This window comes from Peromyscus leucopus, chromosome 7 (assembly GCF_004664715.2).
Source record: "Peromyscus leucopus breed LL Stock chromosome 7, UCI_PerLeu_2.1, whole genome shotgun sequence".
NCBI lineage: Eukaryota > Metazoa > Chordata > Mammalia > Rodentia > Cricetidae > Peromyscus > Peromyscus leucopus.
Window position 1 is genome coordinate 99,237,214 of NC_051069.1, and position 18,729 is coordinate 99,255,942.

An 18,729-nucleotide genomic window follows, 5' to 3' on the forward strand; every position below is an offset into this window, starting at 1 on the left:
CGTGCAAAGAAAGGCATGCTCACAGAATGCAATGCAAAAGACTGGGTTTTATTAAAATGACCTCCAAATTTTATTGATAAACATTCTAGAAGGCCATGTAGGTTCACACAGAGACCAGATCTTTACAAACCTTATTGTATGACTTCAGGTGCTGCTTTGGGTGCTGTAGATGGGGCACTGCTCTTCTCTTCAAAGGGAAATACGAGAAAAGATTGCATGCAATTATGTTTCGTGGTGAAATGGTACAGCAGAAATAGATTAAAGTAGCACCAGGAAGATCCGAATCCCTGCTGGTGCGCACATACTTTAAAATATGTGGATTTTAAAGCCGGAGGGAAATTATGTGAAAACAAAACACAGTGCCTGAGGCCTTGATATTAAACAAGCTCACATTCAGAGAAATTTGGAATAATAGCCTGGCCTCCATGCAGAGAGGGCGACTTGGCAGGGCGTTGGGAAGGGATGTGCCACAGCAGAGGGACTGGGGTTTAACTGACTTCTGGCTGAGGGACCCGATGCTTTGTGTCCTCAGGGGCCAGGGAAGTGGGAAGCTCTCAGCTGACATTTGTCCGCCTTTCCGCCTCATCTGGACTGTTCCGCAGCCTCAGCTTTGTTTCCAGTCTCTGCTTCCATTCTTCCCTGAGTCTGGAAATAGAAACATGCGCAGATGGGCTTCTCTACAGCTGTGGCTCCAGGAAGCGTCTTCCCATTTCCTCCCGAAACCCTTTGTGTTCAGGCTTTGGGAGGGTGTGCAGAGGACTTGCAAATCAAATATACATGCATGTTTATTTACATAGGTGAAAATGAACAGATTCAGTTTCTGATTTGGGGGTTTTCTGTGTGTCTGCCTGTATGTGGGGGCACATGCAGAGGTCATAAGTCAATGCCAGGTGTCTTATCTGTTGTTCTCGACCTTATTTTTAAATTTAAAATTTTTCTGTGTATGAATGTTTTGTCCACATGCATGTCTGTGCATTGTGCATGTGCCTGGTACCCTCAGAGACCAGAAGAAGGAATTGGACCCCCCGGAACTGGAATTACAGGTGGTTGTGAGCCATCACGTGGGTGCTGGGAATTGAACTGGGACCCTCTGGAGGAGCAGCTGGTGCTTTTAACTCCTGAGCCATCTTTCCAGCCAGCTCTCCAGCGCCTACTTTACTTTTTTGATACAGGGTCTCTCACTAAACTGGAGCTGGCCAATTCAGCTAGGCTGGCTAGGCAGCAGACCTTAGTGAGGTTCCCATCTCCATCTTCCCAGCACTGGATAATTGGTATGCACTGCTGTAGCTGGAATTTTTATATTTGGGCTGGTCCTTGAACTCAGGTCCTTAAGCTTGCCTGGCAAATGCTTTACCAACTGAGCCATCTCCTCAGCCCATTTTCTAGCTGTTTTTTTCCTTTCTCCCTCCTTCCCTCCCTCCCTCTTTTCTGGTTTTAACAATTTCATGTTGCCCAGACTTGCCTCAGAGCCATCTCCAGTATCTCCATCTTATATTCCAAGACTTAATATTTTTAATAATGTGCGTGCGTGCGTGTGTGCGTGCGTGCGTGTGTGTGTGTGTGTGTGTGTGTGTGTAGGTAGGTACTCAAGGAGGCCAGAGGTGGTGAATCTCCTGGAGCTGGAGTTAAGGCTGGTTATAAACACCCACATGGTAACTAACAACAGTCTGTAATTCCAGCTCCAGAAGATTCAACACCCTCTTCTGGCCTCCAGGGCCACTGCGTGCACAAGATCCAAGACATACAGGCAAAACATCCATACACGTAAAACAAAAATACATAAATCTTTTCAAAATGTGTGAAAACAGACATGCGGCCGCGTACTTTCTCAGCGCGCTCCTTCCCAGGCGATGCTCCTCGGACTCGCGGTAGTACGTCTGTTTGCCAATCTCCCTCTCCCAGAAGCGCTTGAGCTCGTGGCAGGTGTTCCCACAGAAGACCTCTCGGCGGACGTACTGACTGTTCATCCCCTGGAAAAGAAAAGAGGCACTGAAGCCCCAGCCCCGGCATGATCCCTTGGATTCTGCAGGGTCCGGGTCCATTCGTCCAGACCCTGCTGTTTTCTTATGACCCAGCCACAGAACCAGTCACCTAGTCCGAGAGCGTCCCTTGTCAGGGTGCAGGAAGACGGGAGCCAGAGGGTCTGAGCGTGCAGAGTGGAGTGCTCCTGGGCAGCAGTGACGTAGGCACTGGCCTGGAGGCGCTTTCTGTCATTCTTCCTTACTGACAGGAGAGAGCCCTCAGCAGTAGGCACAGGCGTGTGGGCTGTGGATTTGGGCACCCACATGAGGAGTGGCAGAAACCATTCAATTCTACCTCTGCAGTGCTGGGATTCCTTTGTTTTAATTTTGTTTTTTTGAGACAAGGTTTCTCTGTGTAGCCTTGGCTGTCCTGAAACTCACTCTGTAGACCAGGCTGGCCTTGAACTCACAGAGATCTGCCTGCCTCTGTCTCCTGGAGTGCTGGCATTAAAGGCATGTGCCACCACTGCCCAGTGGGATCACTTTTTTTTTTGTTTGTTTGTTTGTTTTGTTTTTTGTTTTTTCAAGACAGGGTTTCTCTTATTTTAAGGGGAGCAAGAAGGTCTGCCCATGTGTGTGAGGAGGGAACCGGGGTGCTCAGACCATCAGTGTGCAGGTGTGCTGGGCATTAGAACAGGAGGTCCAGGGACATGGATGAAGAAGCTGCTGGAGGCAGCCTGGGCTCAGCTATGGCCAGAGTGGGAGTGGTGAGAGTACTGCCCTGGGGACCGATTCTCAAGGGATCCAGAGGTGGTCCATCACAGCTGGAGAGTGAACAAGAGCCGGTGTCCATGGAGACTCCCCTGGCTGGGCCTTGTGCCCTGGGAAAGCCAGAGGAGAGACCTTGGGGAGCAGAGTCCAGCAACGCACATGGAGATGAGTGATGCCTGGGTGCTGATGTCTGGGAGATGAGTGGTGTCTGGGAGAGTTGAAGGACCGCCGTGATCCGCCTGAAGATCTGGGCCATCAGTCTCTCACAGACAGTGACCGTGGCAGTTGGATGGGGTAAAAGGAGAGGGAGCTTGAAACCAGACATTCTCTCCAGACCTGTTTCCACTCAGCCGGTGTCCTCCGTGCTTCTTAGAGACATTCTCTGAGGCTGGGGAAATGACTCCGCTGTCAGGAGCTCTTACTGCTCTCCCGGCGGACCCCAGCTCAGTCCAGCACCCATGCTGGGCAGCTTACTGTAACTGCCTGTAACTCAAGCTCCAGAGGGTGCTCTTCTGGTCCCCCAAAGGCGTGTATGTGGCATGAATAAAAATTACGTGAATAAAATTTTCAAAAAAATGTTAAAATATTATTTAATTTAAAATGTCAATATAAAATTAAATATAATTTAAAATTTTTAAAATTCTTGCCAGGCATAGTGGTATATACTTTCTTTAATCCCAGCACTCAAGAGGCAGAGGTAGATGGACCTCTGTAAGTTTGAGGCCAACCTGGTCTACATAGCAAGTTCCAGAGCTATACAGTGAGACTTTGCTTTGTTTGTTTTTGTTTTTTCGAGACAGGGTTTCTCTGTGTAGTTTTGGTTCCTGTCCTGGATCTTACTTTGTAGACCAGGCTGGTCTCGAAGGAGACTTTTCCTTAAAAAAAACAACAACAAAAACAAAAACAAACAAACCAACCAAAAAAACCCAAAAAAACAAAAACTATGGGTCCCACTCTTCTTATCTTCAGTATGTCTCTCAAGTTCAAATGTGGTCATAGATTTAAAGTGCATTGTAACTTACAAAGTTTTGAATACACTTGCAAGCTGAATATATTATCCAAAATGCTTGGGACCAGAAGTGGTTAAAGATTTTTGAATATTTACATATGCATAATGGGATGTTTTCCTAATTCTAAACATGAAATTCATTTATGTTTGGTGCACGCCTTATGCACATAGCATGGATGTAATTTTAGACACCATTTTAGAGAATTTCATGCATAAAACAGTTTCATGATGTGGAATTTTCCACTTGTGGCGATGTGTCAGCACTCAACAAATTTTGAATTTTGGATTTTATTTTTAAACAGGGTCTCCAACCCCGGGCTGGCCTGGAACTCCCTACATAGCTGAGGGTGACCTTGAACTTCTGAATCTCTTGTTCTGACCTCCTGAGTACTAGAATTACTAGGATTGTGCAGTACAATCCCCAAGTTGGGATTTGGGACTTTTGGAGAGAAGCATCTCACTATATTGCCCAGGCTAGTCTTGAACTTCTGGGTGAATCTCATCCTTCCCAGGGATAGGACTGTAGCCTTGGACCTCAGATTTTTCTAAGAATGTTTTCTGGTGTGGGATCATTAAAGCTAAAGGATCCTGGTCCTGCCTGGCCCACGGTCAGGACAGATCTCTCCCACTAGTGTCCCCTAAGGAAACACACAGAGACTTACATTACTTATAAACTGTATGGCCATGGCAGGCTTCTTTTGATCTGTTCTTATATCTTAAATTAACCCATTTCCATTAATCTACAAGTTGCCATGTGACTCGTGGCTTACCGGTATCTTAACATCTTGCTTTTCATCATGGTGGCTGGCAGCGTCTCCTCGACCCAGCCTTCTTCCACCTAGCATTCTCCTCTCTCCTTGTCCCACCTACACTATCCTTCCTGCCTGGCTACTGGCCAATCAGTGTTTTATTTATCAATCAATCATAGCCACACATATTCACAGTATACAGGACATCCCACAGCAAACTGGTGTCTCAACTTAGTCCATTTTCTTCATTGTGCACAGTGCTGCTTGGCTTTCTGGGTATGGGACTCACTCTCCCTGTGCCCGGTCAGCTGCTCACTGGCTAGTCCTGCTTTGGTGGCAGGGCAATTCTTCTTTCGGGGATAAGCAATGTCACGCAGCAGCCTACACCCAGAGGGGCATCTGGGAAGCCTTTTTGTCCCTTGCCAGGTTGTCACATACCCATGGGGATTCCATGCATGCACGAAGAAATGGAAAAGTCCCAGGCAGCTAGACGGAGCAGAGTATAGAGCACTTTCCTGAGTTGGATTCCTGGTCCCAACTTGGTGGAAGGAGAGAACTGACTCCTTCGAGCTGTCTGCTGCTTTCTCAGGCTGTGCTGCGTGTGTGCCACCCCACCGAGAAAGCGTCTTTAAAAATGCTTTTCACTTTCAAACTCCCTCAGCTTCGGAATCTGTTTTTGTTGTCATTGTCACTGTGAGAGGCCCTGTAGCAGTTGCTGTCAGGAACTTTGCAGCTTCAGGAAAACAAGCTCGGGGGCTGGAGAGATGGCTCTGCCTTTAAGAGCACTGGCTGCCCTTCCAGAGGACCAGAGTTCGGTTCCCAGCACCCACATGGTGGCTCACAATCATCTGCAACTCCAGTTCCAGAGGGTCTGACGCCCTCTTCTGACCTCTGCAGGCACCGGACACACTTGTGGTGAACAAATGTGCCAGCGCAACATTCATGTAAGTAAAATAAAATAAGTACATTGCTTTTAGAAAAGAAAAAGAAGCAATGGCAACTTTAGGAACACACTTCTAGGACAATATGAAAGCAAGAGACTAGAGACGATTAAAGATACCCAACACCCCATCCACCTCGTCCACCTCATCCCCAGTGGACACTGGGATATGACAGGGCTGCCCTGAGGTGACTTCAGCTATAATGGAGAGTGCAGTGGGTACTTCTCAGACACAGACACCTCTTGTGACAGCTCTTGGCATAGGAGTTCAGACAAACGGAATCCACATTCTGGTCTGAGGGGCTTGTGGGTGCTTCTGGGGACGGGACATGCATATAGGCTGACAGACAGGAGCAACCTGGGAGGGAAGTTGGTCTGTCCAGGGACTCCGCTGAGGCATAGCCCCATCTACAGAAGCTGGACGGAGTTTGCTGGTTGGGCTGGGGGCAGACACTTACTGCAGAAGTACCCGGATACTTTATAAGTTTGTGAAAACGTGCCGTACCCTAGTTTATAGTTATGGCTGGGTAGCTGAATGTAATTGTTAACATTTATCAACGTCTATACTAAAAATGGATAGATTTTATTACACTCAAATTAAGGGTCCATAAAGGTAGAGAAATGTTTTGTTTTGGTTTTTTCTGTCTTTGGACTAGAGATTCACTGCTGCCCCCTTGTTCTCACCCATGGGGATGTGAGGGGGTACCTTGGAATTAGCATCTCATCTCTAGGGTCAGCACATCTGTCCCTGGGCATGAGTTCCCTGTGTTTGTGTTGGTTTCCTGGTTTTTACAAAGAGACCAGCTGTTCCTCCTTGCAGAAGTATGAGGCAGAGGTGTTAACTGTCGGAAGGCTCTTTGGGAGCACAGGGGACCGTTCTAGAGAAATAAATGTCCCCTCTGTGTCTCTTCAGCTGAGGACACCATTGACCAGACTGCCCTGCAGTGAATTCTGTTAATTCTGCTTCAGACAGTCACCATGGCGCCATCTCCCCAGATTAATCAATGCTTCAACCATAACATTCATTCAGTTACAGAAAACTTGAACCTATAACATCTGTGAGGCATCCATTCTGCATGAGGAGCCCACTCATGTTCAGTGAGTCAAATAAATTTGTCCCTGTGAGTCCAATGCCATGCCAACAATTTAATCCCTCAAGTCTCAGGTTACCTAGAGCATTAAGTCTAAGTGAAGGAATCTGAGAAGGTTTTTTGTTTTTGAGTTTTGGCTTATCCTGGCCATTCCTATGACTCTTGGCTAGAGTGCCTCATTGTTTACACACTGGACTGTGCATTCGAACAGCAAACTTCACGGCCAGCACTTGCTAATAGCAATTATTTTATCAGGATTGTTTTTCACATTTCTAAAAATGTTTAGCCACTTTTCAGATTCTTCTTATTGTTATTGCTATTATTGTTATTTTTTAAAGATTTATTTTAATTTTATGACTATGAGTGTTTGCCTGTGTGACATATATACACCATTTGCATGGAGTGTCCAAGGAGGCCGTAAGAGGGCGTTAGATATCCTGGAACTGGAGTTACAGGTAGCTGTGAGTCACCCAATGTGGGTGCTGGGAATTGAACCCAGGTCCTCTGCAAGAGCAGCAAGTGATCTAACCTCCCCATCTTCCTTCTTGCATGTGTGCATGTGTAGTGTGTCTGTGTGTGCCTGTGTGTCTGTGTGTGCCTGTGTGTCTATGTGTGCCTGTGTGTGTCTCTGTGTGTGTGCCTGTGTGTGTGTGCCTGTGTGTGTGTGCTTGTGTGTGTGTATCTGTGTGTGTGTTTGTGTGTGTGGATGTTTGTGTGTGCCTGTGTGTGTCTCTGTGTGTGTGTGCCTGTGTGTGTCTCTGTGTGTATGTTTGTGTGTGCCTGTGTGTGCCTGTATGTGTGTGTGTATCTGTGTGTGTTTGTGTGTGTGTATGTTTGTGTGTGCCTGTGTGTGTCTCTGTGTGTGTGCCTGTGCGTGCCTCTGTGTGTGCCTGTGTGTGTGTCTGTGTGTGTGTATCTGTGTGTGTGTGCCTGTGTGTGCCTGTGTGAGTGTGCCTGTGTGTGTGTGCCTGTGTGTGTGTGTCTGTGTGTGTGTGTCTGTGTGTGTGCCTGTGTGTGTGTGTGCCTGTGTGTGTGTATCTGTGTGTGTGTGCCTGTGTGTGTATGTGCCTGTGTGTGCCTGTGTGAGTGTGCGTGTGTGCCTGTGTGTGTGTGCGTGTGTGTGTGTGTGTGCCTGTGTGAGTGTGCGTGTGTGTGTGCCTGTGTGAGTGTGCGTGTGTGTGAGTGTGCGTGTGTGTGAGTGTGCCTGTGTGTGTGTGCCTGTGTGTGTGTGTGTGCCTGTGTGTGTGTGCCTCTGTGTGTGTGTGTATCTGTGTGTGTGTGTGCCTGTGTGTGTGCCTGTGTGTGTATGCCTGTGTGTGCCTGTGTGAGTGTGCCTGTGTGCCTGTGTGTGTGTGTGTGTGTGCCTGTGTGTGTGTGTGTGTGCCTGTGTGTATCTGTGTGTGCGTGCGTGCGCGTGTGTGTGTGTGTGTGTGTGTGTGTGTGTGTGTGTGTGTGGTGCATGCACGAGTACACACAGAGGCCAGAGAAGGTTGCAGGTGTCCTCCTTCGTCACTCTCCGTCTTGTTCCTTTGGAGCAGGGTCTTTCCCTGAACCTAAAGCTCATGTTTTGGCTACACTGGCAGCCAGCAAGTCCCAGTGATCCTCCTGTCTCTGTTATAGGTATACATGGAATCACACTGGACTTTTACATGGGTGTTGGGATTGGAATTACAATCCTCATACTTGAGCAGCAAAGCGTCTGACCATCTTTCCACCCCTACCCCTCAAATTTTCTTTATGATTATGCCTTGTGCTGAATAGAAAGGTTCTAGTTCCTGGCAAAGTGGAGGATGGACACCCCACTGTTCTCCAAAGAATGTGCCACTAAGGGACGGACACAAGCCATGTGCTGCCACGTGAGGAGGCCTTCAAGGAAAGACTGAAACTTTCCGTTTGCTTTCAGCGATCCTCGGTTTAGACTCAGGACAACCTGAAACCCAGAAACAGACACAAGGACTCATGTTCCCAATGCCTTGAAGCCAAACACCCGCCCTCCAGTAGAGGGCGTCGCAGTCTGGCAGGGAGGAGCTGACCCTTCGGGCCTTCTCTGTCTCAGTGGTGCCAGCAAAACTCAGCCACCCCAGACAGTCTTAGGTTTTAGCTTAAGGGATTGGAAAGAGGAAATTCAGAGCTTAGAGGCAGTGAATGAGAGGGCATAAAGAGTGAAGTGCAGGAAAATACATTTGAACAAATAAAGGCTAAACTCCCCAAATGTGGAAAAACAAAACAAACAAACAAACAAAACCCTACATAGCGTCAGGTGGTGGTGGGGCACGCCTTTAATCCCAGCCAGGTGGATCTCTGTGAGTTCAAGGCTAGCCTGGGCTGCAGAGTGAGTTCCAGGAAAGGCGCCAAAACCCTGTCTCGAAAAACAAAAAACAAAAACAAAAAACCCCACATAGCTTCAAGAACTTGAATCCAAAGAAACCCATATCCAGACACGGTAATCAATGTGCTGGTGCTGAGAGCGGAAAGGGCCACAGTGCTGACAGCGGCTGGGTCTTCAGAAGGCACGGACAGAACCTGGCAGAGCTGGGTGAGGAAACAGACACATCTGGGTATAGTTGGAGATGACATCTCTCCTCTCTGGATAATCAAAGGAACCAGTGGAGAGTGCGTAGCTGAAGAAATCATGGATATAAAAACATCTGAGCATCAACTGACTAGAACGAAGTCTATTCTACAAAACACTCCACCCAACGACAGCTGGGCAGGCACTCTTTTCAAGTACACACCGAATAAAGTACTCAAAATTTTCCTGGGGAGCCAGGATGTAGCACCGTCAGTACAGTGCTTGCCTAGCATGCTTGAAACTAGGTTCAATCCTCAGCGAGTCATAAAGTCATAAATCCTCAGCAAGCTCAAAGCTAGCCTGAGCTACAAGAGACGTTGTCTTTAACAACCGGGTGGGGTTGAGGTCCAGATGGCTTCGAAGCCTAAGGACTTGAGTCCACCAGTTCCACAGGGCGGAAGGGGCAGAACTGACTTCCAGAAGTTGTCCTCTGCTCCCACATGTGCACTATGACATGACCCCCACACACACAAATAAATGTAATTTATAAATTCCTGGAGCTGTTCAATAAATTTAATAATGCCCCCAAACCAAGCAATGTTAACAATGAACAATCAGAAACGAAAACTAAAATCTCAATAGCTTTCATAACATAAACCAACACTCACCTGAAACAACACTTAGATATTAATCCAATAGAACACATACATGCTTGCTAAAGGCTGATTAATGAAATACCATCTTTATAAGCAGAGATATACAATGTTTGTGATTCAGTAGAGCAAAGACATCAGTCTCCTCAAACTAACTTATTCATGTATTATAACCAGATGAATAACCAGGATGGGTTTTAAAAACGGATATAGACAAGCTGATACTGAAATTTATCTGCCAAAGGTAAAGGAGCCAGAGTAACCAAAGAACCTCTGAAAGTGAAGGATAAAGTTGGAGAGACAACTGACTTGTAAAACTGCATAATGGAGATGGGTGGTATTGACACCTTGATGTCCCAAGGCACGGCACAAAACAGAGTCCAGCAGCTCACCGAGAGGGAAAGGATAATGTTGCGATAAATAGCATTAGAATAATCAGACATCGGCATGAGAAGAAAAACAGACTCAGTATTAACCCCATTCTGCGTAAAAATTAACCCAAAGCAGATTATAGATCTAAATATAATTTTAAGACAAAATATAGGAAAGAGTTCTTTTCTTTTCTTTTTTTTTTTTTTTTTTTTTTGTTTTTGAAACAGGGGTTTCTCTGTATAGCTTTGGTGCCTGTCCTGGATCTTGCTCTGTAGACCAGGCTGGCCTTGAACTCACAGAGATCCTCCTGGCTCTGCCTCCAGAGTGCTGGGATTAAAGGCATGCGCCACCACCACCTGGCAAGAGTTCTTTTCTTTTCTCTCACAGTTTGGGGTTTGGCAGGGATCTGAGATAAAACATGAAAAGTTCAACTCACAACAGAGAAACAAACAAACTGTTCTTCATTGAAGTGAAAACAGACGATAAGAGAATGAAAGGATGTGATACAAATGGAAATATTTGTAAATCACATACAAGACAAAGGACTTTCGTCTGGAATATATATATGGAGAGAGACTGGATCCTGGATCTATGTAGTGCTAGCTGCTAGGGTCTCACTATGCAGGCTGACCTTGAACTCACAGAGACCTGTCTGCCTCTGTCTCCCAAGAGATACGGAGGAACAGAGTTATCTTGCATCCTCTTGTATTCTGATTGGGAGTGGGGGAGTTGAGATACACATACGTAGAGTAAAACTCATTAGAACTGAGTACATGCAACCAAGTGTTTTACTGTGTGTTAATATAAAAATAAAAAACTAGGACAATCCCAGCACTGGTGAGGCAGAGGCAGGAGAATTGCTGCAAGTTCCAGGCCAGCCAGGGCTAAACAGAGAGACCTAAACAGAGAGACATCGTCTCTAAAATAAAATAACAAAACAAGTGAAATGAAATAAAATAAACAGTAGGACATTTTTTAAAATAAAATTTTCATTTTGCTCATTGGATCAGATTCACTTGTTGACAAAGTCTCAAAGACAATTTATTGCTATGGAAACACCGAGTGCTGCTGCCCGTTTGTCCCTTGGGCCATCAGCGTTCTCGTCGCTCAGGAGTTGGTACAAATACATCAATGGTTCAAGACCAAAATCTGAATCAAATTCTGCTTTTTACCCTAATCCCGGATGGTTCCCGTACATTTTTCAGTCTGAGACACTCACTTCTGAACCATGATCACAGCGAGGGCCAGTGCTCCTACCTCAGTCTTTTGAGAAGCCATTGAGACAGTGTCTCTAAGTGAGGTGTGTATGTATGTGGGGGGGGGGGCGGCATCTGTTGTTTGGAGTTTTGATGTCTCTCAGTCAGAATGTAAGCAGTCTACTATGCTGCCATGACTGGACTGGAACTCACTATGTAGCCCAGGCTAGTCTCAAATTCTTAGAGGTTCACCTACCTCTGCCTCCCTAGTGCTGAAATTAAAGGTGTGTGCCACCATGCCTGACTTAAATAAAAAAAAAAAATACACAAGTGGATAAATAAAAGTAAAGACAATTAGGTCACTGGTGAGCAAATACAAGAAGGAAGTTTTGGAGGAAAAGGTGAATCCCAGCCCTGTGTTAGCTGTCAAAACCAGAGGCCATTGTTGATCTGTAGCTATACTGGCCAAGAAGACCTACATTTTGACTCGGTAGCTGAAAACAACCAGCTTACAAGGAGGCTACCCACTCCCCTTCCTCCTTGAAGCGTAGGACTAACCTCCATCCTAGGCTCTCTCATGTTCGACATCTTTTACCTTTGAGATGAGTCTGCTGCTGTCTGATGTGGGGTAGAGCCAGCAAGTGCCACAGCCTTGCTCCCTCAGTTCTGCAGCTCACAGAGGCCACTGCCTGGTTCTGAACCCGCAGATTCAGAACCCTTTTATAGCCCAGGAGGGAGAGTTCCAGGAATGCCTGGGCCTGTCAAGGTTACAGGTACCAATTAGCAGCAGAGTACAGAGATGACAAGGTGGCCTTATTCCTGATGAAAAATTGTCCCCATATTCCCTGATCCCACTGCCCACCAGGCAGGCTTCGGCCCTGGCATGCCCTGCAGGGGCCATGACTTGGCTGGACTGGGGCTGATATTTAGAACATGGTGTGGATTATGTGTGAACAGGGATCCTCAGAGAGGCAGGCAGACCTGTCTGTATTCTAGGGTAAAGAAACTCTGGTTGTCGTGCTGAGCTACAGCCTGGGGTCACCTTACAGGATGACTTACAGAGTTATGGTGTTCTCTGAAGCCCTTAATCCGTGCACAGCGCAGGGGTGATGACGCTTCAAAATCTGCTCAGTCCTCCTCCAGCATGAGCAGGGGCTGGCTGGCCACCAGTAGCTGTTTCCCAGAAATGCACCACAGCAAGAAGGACTTCTTGGTTGAAAGTGTCCTTCATGTCTAGTCATTTTTTAAAGATTTCTTTTATGTTTGTTTGTGTGTATGGGTCTGTATGAGTATATACCACCAGTGCGCAGGTTCCCTCAGAGGCCGGAAGACACTGTATCTTCTGGGACATCGAACTACTTGACACTGGTGCTGGGAACTGAACCCGGGTCCTCTAAACAAGCAGCAAACCTTGTCACCTCTGAGCCATCGCTCCCTAGCCCCTCTTTATGCCTTTTCAAGGAGCACATTGATTGTATTTTTGAGCTGAATATCTTGGGCATCCTTGTCTGAGAATAAACACAGCTTGGGTTATCATCAAACTTTGCTTGTGTTTCTGAACATGCTTATGAGGGTGTTAGAGGGATGGCACCAATTATCACGGAAGGTATAAACAGGGCAAAACACCGGAGATGTCAGCTTGTGTGCACTGTATGATACACACTGGGTTCAAATTTCAGCACCTAAGTAAATAGTAAAGAGATAAATCAACTCACTTACTCACTCTAGGTGGTTTTATTGTTCTTTTAATAATAAGCATTATATACAAATAAAGGGGAGCAGTGCTGGAGATGCCTTTAATTCCAGCATTCGGCAGAGGCAGCTGGATCTCTGAGTTCCAGGACAGCCAGGGCTACACAGAGAAACCCTGTCTTGAAAAACCAAAACAAAACAGACAAAAGAATAGAATAAAATGGTAGTAAAATGTTTGTAGTATAAGATTTTGAGGTTTTTGTTTGTTTGTTTTCTTTGTTTTGAGATAGGATTTCACCATGCAACTGCTGTCTTAGTTATGTTTTCATTGCTGTGAAGAGACACCATGACCAAGGCAACTTATAAAGGAAAGCATTTAGTTGGGGGCTTGCATACAGCTAAGAAGGTTTAATTCATGGTCATCATGGTGGGAAGCAGACAGGTATGGTGCTGGAGCAGTAACTAAGACCTTTACATCCTGATCCGCAGGCAGAGAGAGAAAGAGACAGATAGACAGACCGAGACTGGCATGAGCTTTTGAAACCTCAAAGCCCACCACCAATGACACATCTCCTCAACAAGGCCATACCTACTCCAACAAGGCCACACCTCCTAATCCTTCCCAAACAGTTCCACTTCCTGGTGACTGAGCATTCAAATATATGAGAATATGGTGGCCATTCTCATTCAAATCACCACACCTGGCTAGCCTGGAATTCTCTATGTAGACCAGGCTAGCCTGACTGACTGTGCCTCCTGAATGCTGGTATTAAAGCCATTCAACACCATACCTGGCTCTTATTTTTGAAAGAGGGTCTCACTCTGCAGCCCAGGCTCATCTGGAACTTACTCCATAAGACAGGTTGACCCCAAGCCAACCATTCTGCCTCAGCCTCCCCCAAATACTGGGATTATAAGTATAAACTGCTAGTCCTGGCTTTTCTGTTTGTTTCCTTTCTTGAGACTGAGTTGCTATCTTGCTCAGGTTAGTTTTTAACTCCCAGGTACAAGTAATCATCGAGCAAAGCCTCCTGCACAAACCTCTGTGCCCAGCTAGGATTTGAAATACCTATTCCTTCTTTTGAAAATCCACCATGAAACTGAACATTTAAAATGTTGGAAAATTGGGACTGGAGAGATGGCTCGGTGGCTAAGAGCACTAGCTGCTCTTACAGAGGACCTGGATCTCACCATGTGGTGGTTCATACCTGTCAATAACTTAAGATCCAGGGGACCAAAGCCCTCTTCTGACTTCTACAGGTGCCAAGCATGCACACGATGCAGGCAAAATAGAGTATAAATAAATCTAAAAACAACTTTTGTGAGTTGGAAGACTGCTGGGAAAGGTTGGTGTTGGCTGTTGGGTGAACATCAGGTTCTTCCAATCAATCCACTTAACCTTTAGCAAGCTGTCTAAAAACACCCTTGTAAAGCTAAATGTAACTGCTACTCCTCCCCTGGACTCACAGACATTGGAAGAAACCCACTTGACCCACCAATGTGGGATTTCATAGTGTCCTAGTTAGGGTTTCTATTGCTGTGAAGATTTAATTGGGGTGGCTCATTTACAGTTTCAGAGGTTTAGTCTATTATCATCATGGTGGGGAGCATGGCAGTGTGCAGGCAGACGTGGTGCTGGAAGAGTAGCTGAGAGTCTTACATCTTGCAGGTAACAGGAAGTCAACTGAGACACTGGGCAGTATCCTGAGCATAGGAAACCTCAAAGCCCACCCCACAGTGACACGCTTCCTCCAACAAGGCCATACCCACTCCAACAAAGCCACACCTCCTAATAGTGCCACTCCCTATGAGATTATGGGGGCCAATGACCTTCAAACCACCACACATAGCCTCCATTCTGTGTTTACTTCAAGGAGTACACATTTATGATTGTCCCAGATCCACTGAGTTTTAGATCAACACTTATTCAATTTCCCAATCTTCATTTTATATTCGAAGTTCCTTTCATAGCTAGAAACTTCTACAAAGGTCTTCACAATCAGAATGAAGCACAGTACAGTTTACTTTAAAATTAAAAAAAAAAAAAATGTGTGTGTGTATCTACCCAGAGTCACTTGCCTGGACCTGTTTATTCTCTGTGTTTCAGGGCTTCCTGTTGCATGGGGAAGAGGAAGACATGTTTAGGGCAAGGCATTTTCTGCTCTCATACAGTGTTGTTTGCATTACTGGCTGGGAAACTTGAAAGCATGGTTACAACTCTCACAGCTTAGGAGGGGCCTGGGTAATGACAGGGCAGACTGTCTTCCCAATTCAGCACGCCTCCACCCATATTTGTGGGATTTGTTTTGCAAAATTTTGTATTTGTCCCTTTTTCAGCTTCATTTCGAATGCTCCGGTTGGCTCAAGCTCTTTGCTAGTTCTTCCTCGGTGACCAGGGGGCCTACAGGAGAGGGAGGCATGATGAGAGAGAGAGTGGTCAGACTCTGTGCTGTGGCCTGGTCCCCTCTGTGCTTGGACCCCTGTGGAGCAGGAGCCCCTCCGTGGCAAGTGCCTTAGACAGAAAATGTAGTCAACTTTCCTGGTCACGAATTTGTTCTAGCAAAGACAGGAGGTGACCCTGACTTCCAGCCTGGAGCACTTAAGGGCTGGGTGGATTTTCTGTGCTGACTCCTCTCTCACTGCCTTGAGCTCAGAAGTCTCCAGCTAAAGTGGAGATATTAGCATGAGAACTGCTTAAGATTTCCCTTTCCAAAACATAGAGCCAGGGAGCTCATGTCTGCAATCCCAGCTCTTTGGTGACTGAGGCAGGAGGATTGCTGAGATGCTGAGGCCACACCAGGCAACAGAGTGAGACACCAACACAAAACCTGGGATAACAATGCAGCTCTGTAGATAAAGTCCTTGCCTAGCACTCAGGAAGCCAAGGGTCCCTTTCCCAGCACCACATAAACCAGGGTCTGGCACATTCCTGTAATCTCAGGACCTGGGAAGTGGAGGCAGGAGAATCCCAAGTTCAAGGTCATCTTCAGCAATGCAGCATGTTTGGGACCATCCTGGGCTAGAGACTCTCAAAATAAATACATGAATGTCATAAAAAATCAAAAATTCAAAATGAAAAAACCACAAACACATGTTTGGGGCCGCCTTCCTTCTCCCTGGTGTTTTGCTCCATTTCCATATGTTTCTGGAATGGGGGAGTCCTGTAAAGTCCACAGTGAGAGCTAACATGTTACAAAAGCTGGCAGATTTGAAAGGAAGACAGATCCATGTGGTTAAATCCCTTGATGAGTCCCAGAATGACAAGCCAGGAGGCCCCGCCTTAGGAATTCCTGTGTAGTGTGAAAATCAGTTCCCTTCACAGTTTAATACAGTTAAGGTGTTCTTTTACATGCTATTTTCTGGGACTACAATCTATTCTTTATTCCTGTTCTCTGTTTGGATTTTCTCTTACACTATCCTTTTTCTGATTTCCACTCTAAAATAGACCCGTTTGGGAAAATCCTATCAGTATTTTTGTATTTTCCTCCTGTAGTTAGGTAAACCACACTAGTTAGTTCTACTGACTTGCTAGCTTCATTGTAAAATGGGATGATAAGGCCAGTGAGACGTTCAGTGGGTGAAGTTGCTTGTCCCGGGGTCTGACAACCTGAGTTCAATCCCTGGGACCCGCACGATGGAAGGAGAGAACCAACTCCTGCAAGTTGTCTTTCGACCTCTGCATGTGTGCTGTAGTGTGTGCACCCACACAGGTACACATGCACATACAGAAATAAATTTAGGGGCTGGAGAGATGGCTCAGTGGTTAAGAGCACTGACTACTCTTCCAAAGGACCCGGGTTCAATTCCCAGCATCCACATGGCAGCTCATAACTGTCTGTAACTCCAGTTCTAGGGGATCTGGCACAGACATACATGCAGGCAAAATCCCAGTGTACATAAAAATAAATAAATAAATCTGACACAGAGAGAGAGAAATTTAATACAATTTGGGACTAGAGAGATGTCTCAGCAGTAAAGAGCACTGGCTGCTCTTCCAGAAGACATGGGTTTGATTCCCAGGACCCACAACTCTAACTCCAGTTCCAGGGGATCCAGTGACCTCTTCTGGCCTCCATGAGGCACTGAACACACATAGTGCACTGACATGCAGACAAAACACACATATGCATAAGAAAATAATTCTTTCTTTCTTTTTTTTTTTTTTGGTTTTTGGTTTTTTCGAGACAGGGTTTCTCTGTGTAGCTTTGCGCCTTTCCTGGAGCTCACTTGGTAGCCCAGGCTGGCCTCGAACTCACAGAGATCCGCCTGCCTCTGCCTCCCGAGTGCTGGGATTAAAGGCGTGCGCCACCACCGCCCGGCAAGAAAATAATTCTTAAAAGAATGTTACTTTAAAAAAAGTAACAAAATTTTAAAGTGGGCGTGGTAACATCTGTGAGAGATCAGGGAGCTATGATAGTAGGTCATTGATTTGTACTATTATTGTAGATAATAACTAACATCTACTAACTCTAGGGACTAAGCCACACAGAGATCCTTTGACCTGAATACTATCACTGAACCCATCCTACAGACAAAAAAAAACAGAGGCACATATGAATCTTACCTGACACTTCATTAGCGGTAAATGACAGACTGGGTTTTTTAAACCAATGGAGAGTCCAGCACTTAGAATTGACCCCCTTAGAGGTAACCCCAGGATTTCTGTGTCTGCTCTCATACCTCTATATGCCGTCTGTTCCCTGCTGATAAGGTACCCAAAGAGAGGGACTGAGACTTCATGGAAAATTTCTGGGTACCAAACAAAGTAAGGAAAAGCATGCCAGGCTCCAGGCAGGCAGAGCTGGAAGCGCACACAGGTTCTGTCCTGGGCTTGTTTTCTGTTTGAAGTTTTGGGAGTAGATTCACAGGACACGGCAAAGAAACACACAGAAACATGCGTGTTCTCCCCAGGTTCCCAGCTTCAGCACCATGCATAACTACAGCACTTTATTGAGACCAGGACCGTGACAAAGGTGTCACAGCCAGGTCTGTCTCTTCAGGTCGTATTGGGTCCACGTGCTGTGCTGTTTTATCCCATGTGTAGGTGTGTGCCTCTCCCTCCAGTGGAGATTAGCCCTGTCCCGTACCAAGGGTCTCTGCATTGCCTTCTACGGTCACGGCCACCACCATCCCTCCCTCCTTCCACAGCGTCTGGCAACCACTCATTTCTTCCTCGTCTGTAATTTTGCCATTTCCGAGTGCTGCCTAAATGGAACCGCTCAGCATGTGAGGGCTGGCTTTTCCCACTCAGCATCGTTTCCTGGGCACCCATCCTCCTCCATGCTGAGTGGGCCGCATGGGGGACTGTGCCTTGGTGTAGTCATCCACTCGAGGAAGGGTGTTCTGGATGATTCTGGTTTGGCGCCATTACCAATAAAGCTGCTAGGGACATTCAAGTTCAGTTCTCTGTGTGAGTGAGAGTTCATTCCTCCAGGATGCTGGGTCACATGGTCAACACATGCTGAAGGTTTTAGGAAGCCATGAACTCTTCTCCAGAGTGCTGGCACCGTTTTACATTCCCATCCTACACTGAATCTATTTAATGTCTTTTTTGTTTCTCAGGCCTTTTTTTTTTTCTTTCCTAAAGAAGATTTTTTGGAGCCAGGGTCTCACTTTAACCAATTATGAGTCTCTGTATGAACTGCTGCCCATGGCAGAGAGAAGTTTCTTTGGCCAAGGTTGAGGCAGCGCTGACCTGTGGGTATAAACAGAAATATTTAGAAGGTGGTTTGATAACAAGTCCATTTAGCAAACCAATAGTAGTTGGTGTCCCCCCGCTCCCA

General features: G+C 46.2%; 1 protein-coding gene across 1 annotated transcript; it reads right to left on the bottom strand.

The window, feature by feature from the left end:
- Positions 1–431: 431 nt before the first annotated feature.
- Fam240a (family with sequence similarity 240 member A) lies at positions 432–1,967 on the bottom strand. Its single transcript, XM_028860016.2, has 2 exons — positions 1,825–1,967; positions 432–645 (listed from the first exon to the last, which is right to left on the bottom strand). Exons 1-2 carry the CDS (start codon positions 1,965–1,967, stop codon positions 555–557), a joined length of 234 nt encoding a protein of 77 aa, XP_028715849.2. The 3' UTR covers positions 432–554.
- Positions 1,968–18,729: the final 16,762 nt, after the last annotated feature.

Coding starts and splice junctions, on each gene's coding strand:
- Fam240a (XM_028860016.2), bottom strand. CDS start 1,967: ATGAACAGTCAGTACGTCCGCCGAGAGGTCTTCTGTGGGAACACCTGC. Junction 646..1,824: donor GGAAGGAGCGCGCTGAGAAA/GTACGCGGCCGC, acceptor TTCTATTTCCAG/ACTCAGGGAAGAATGGAAGC.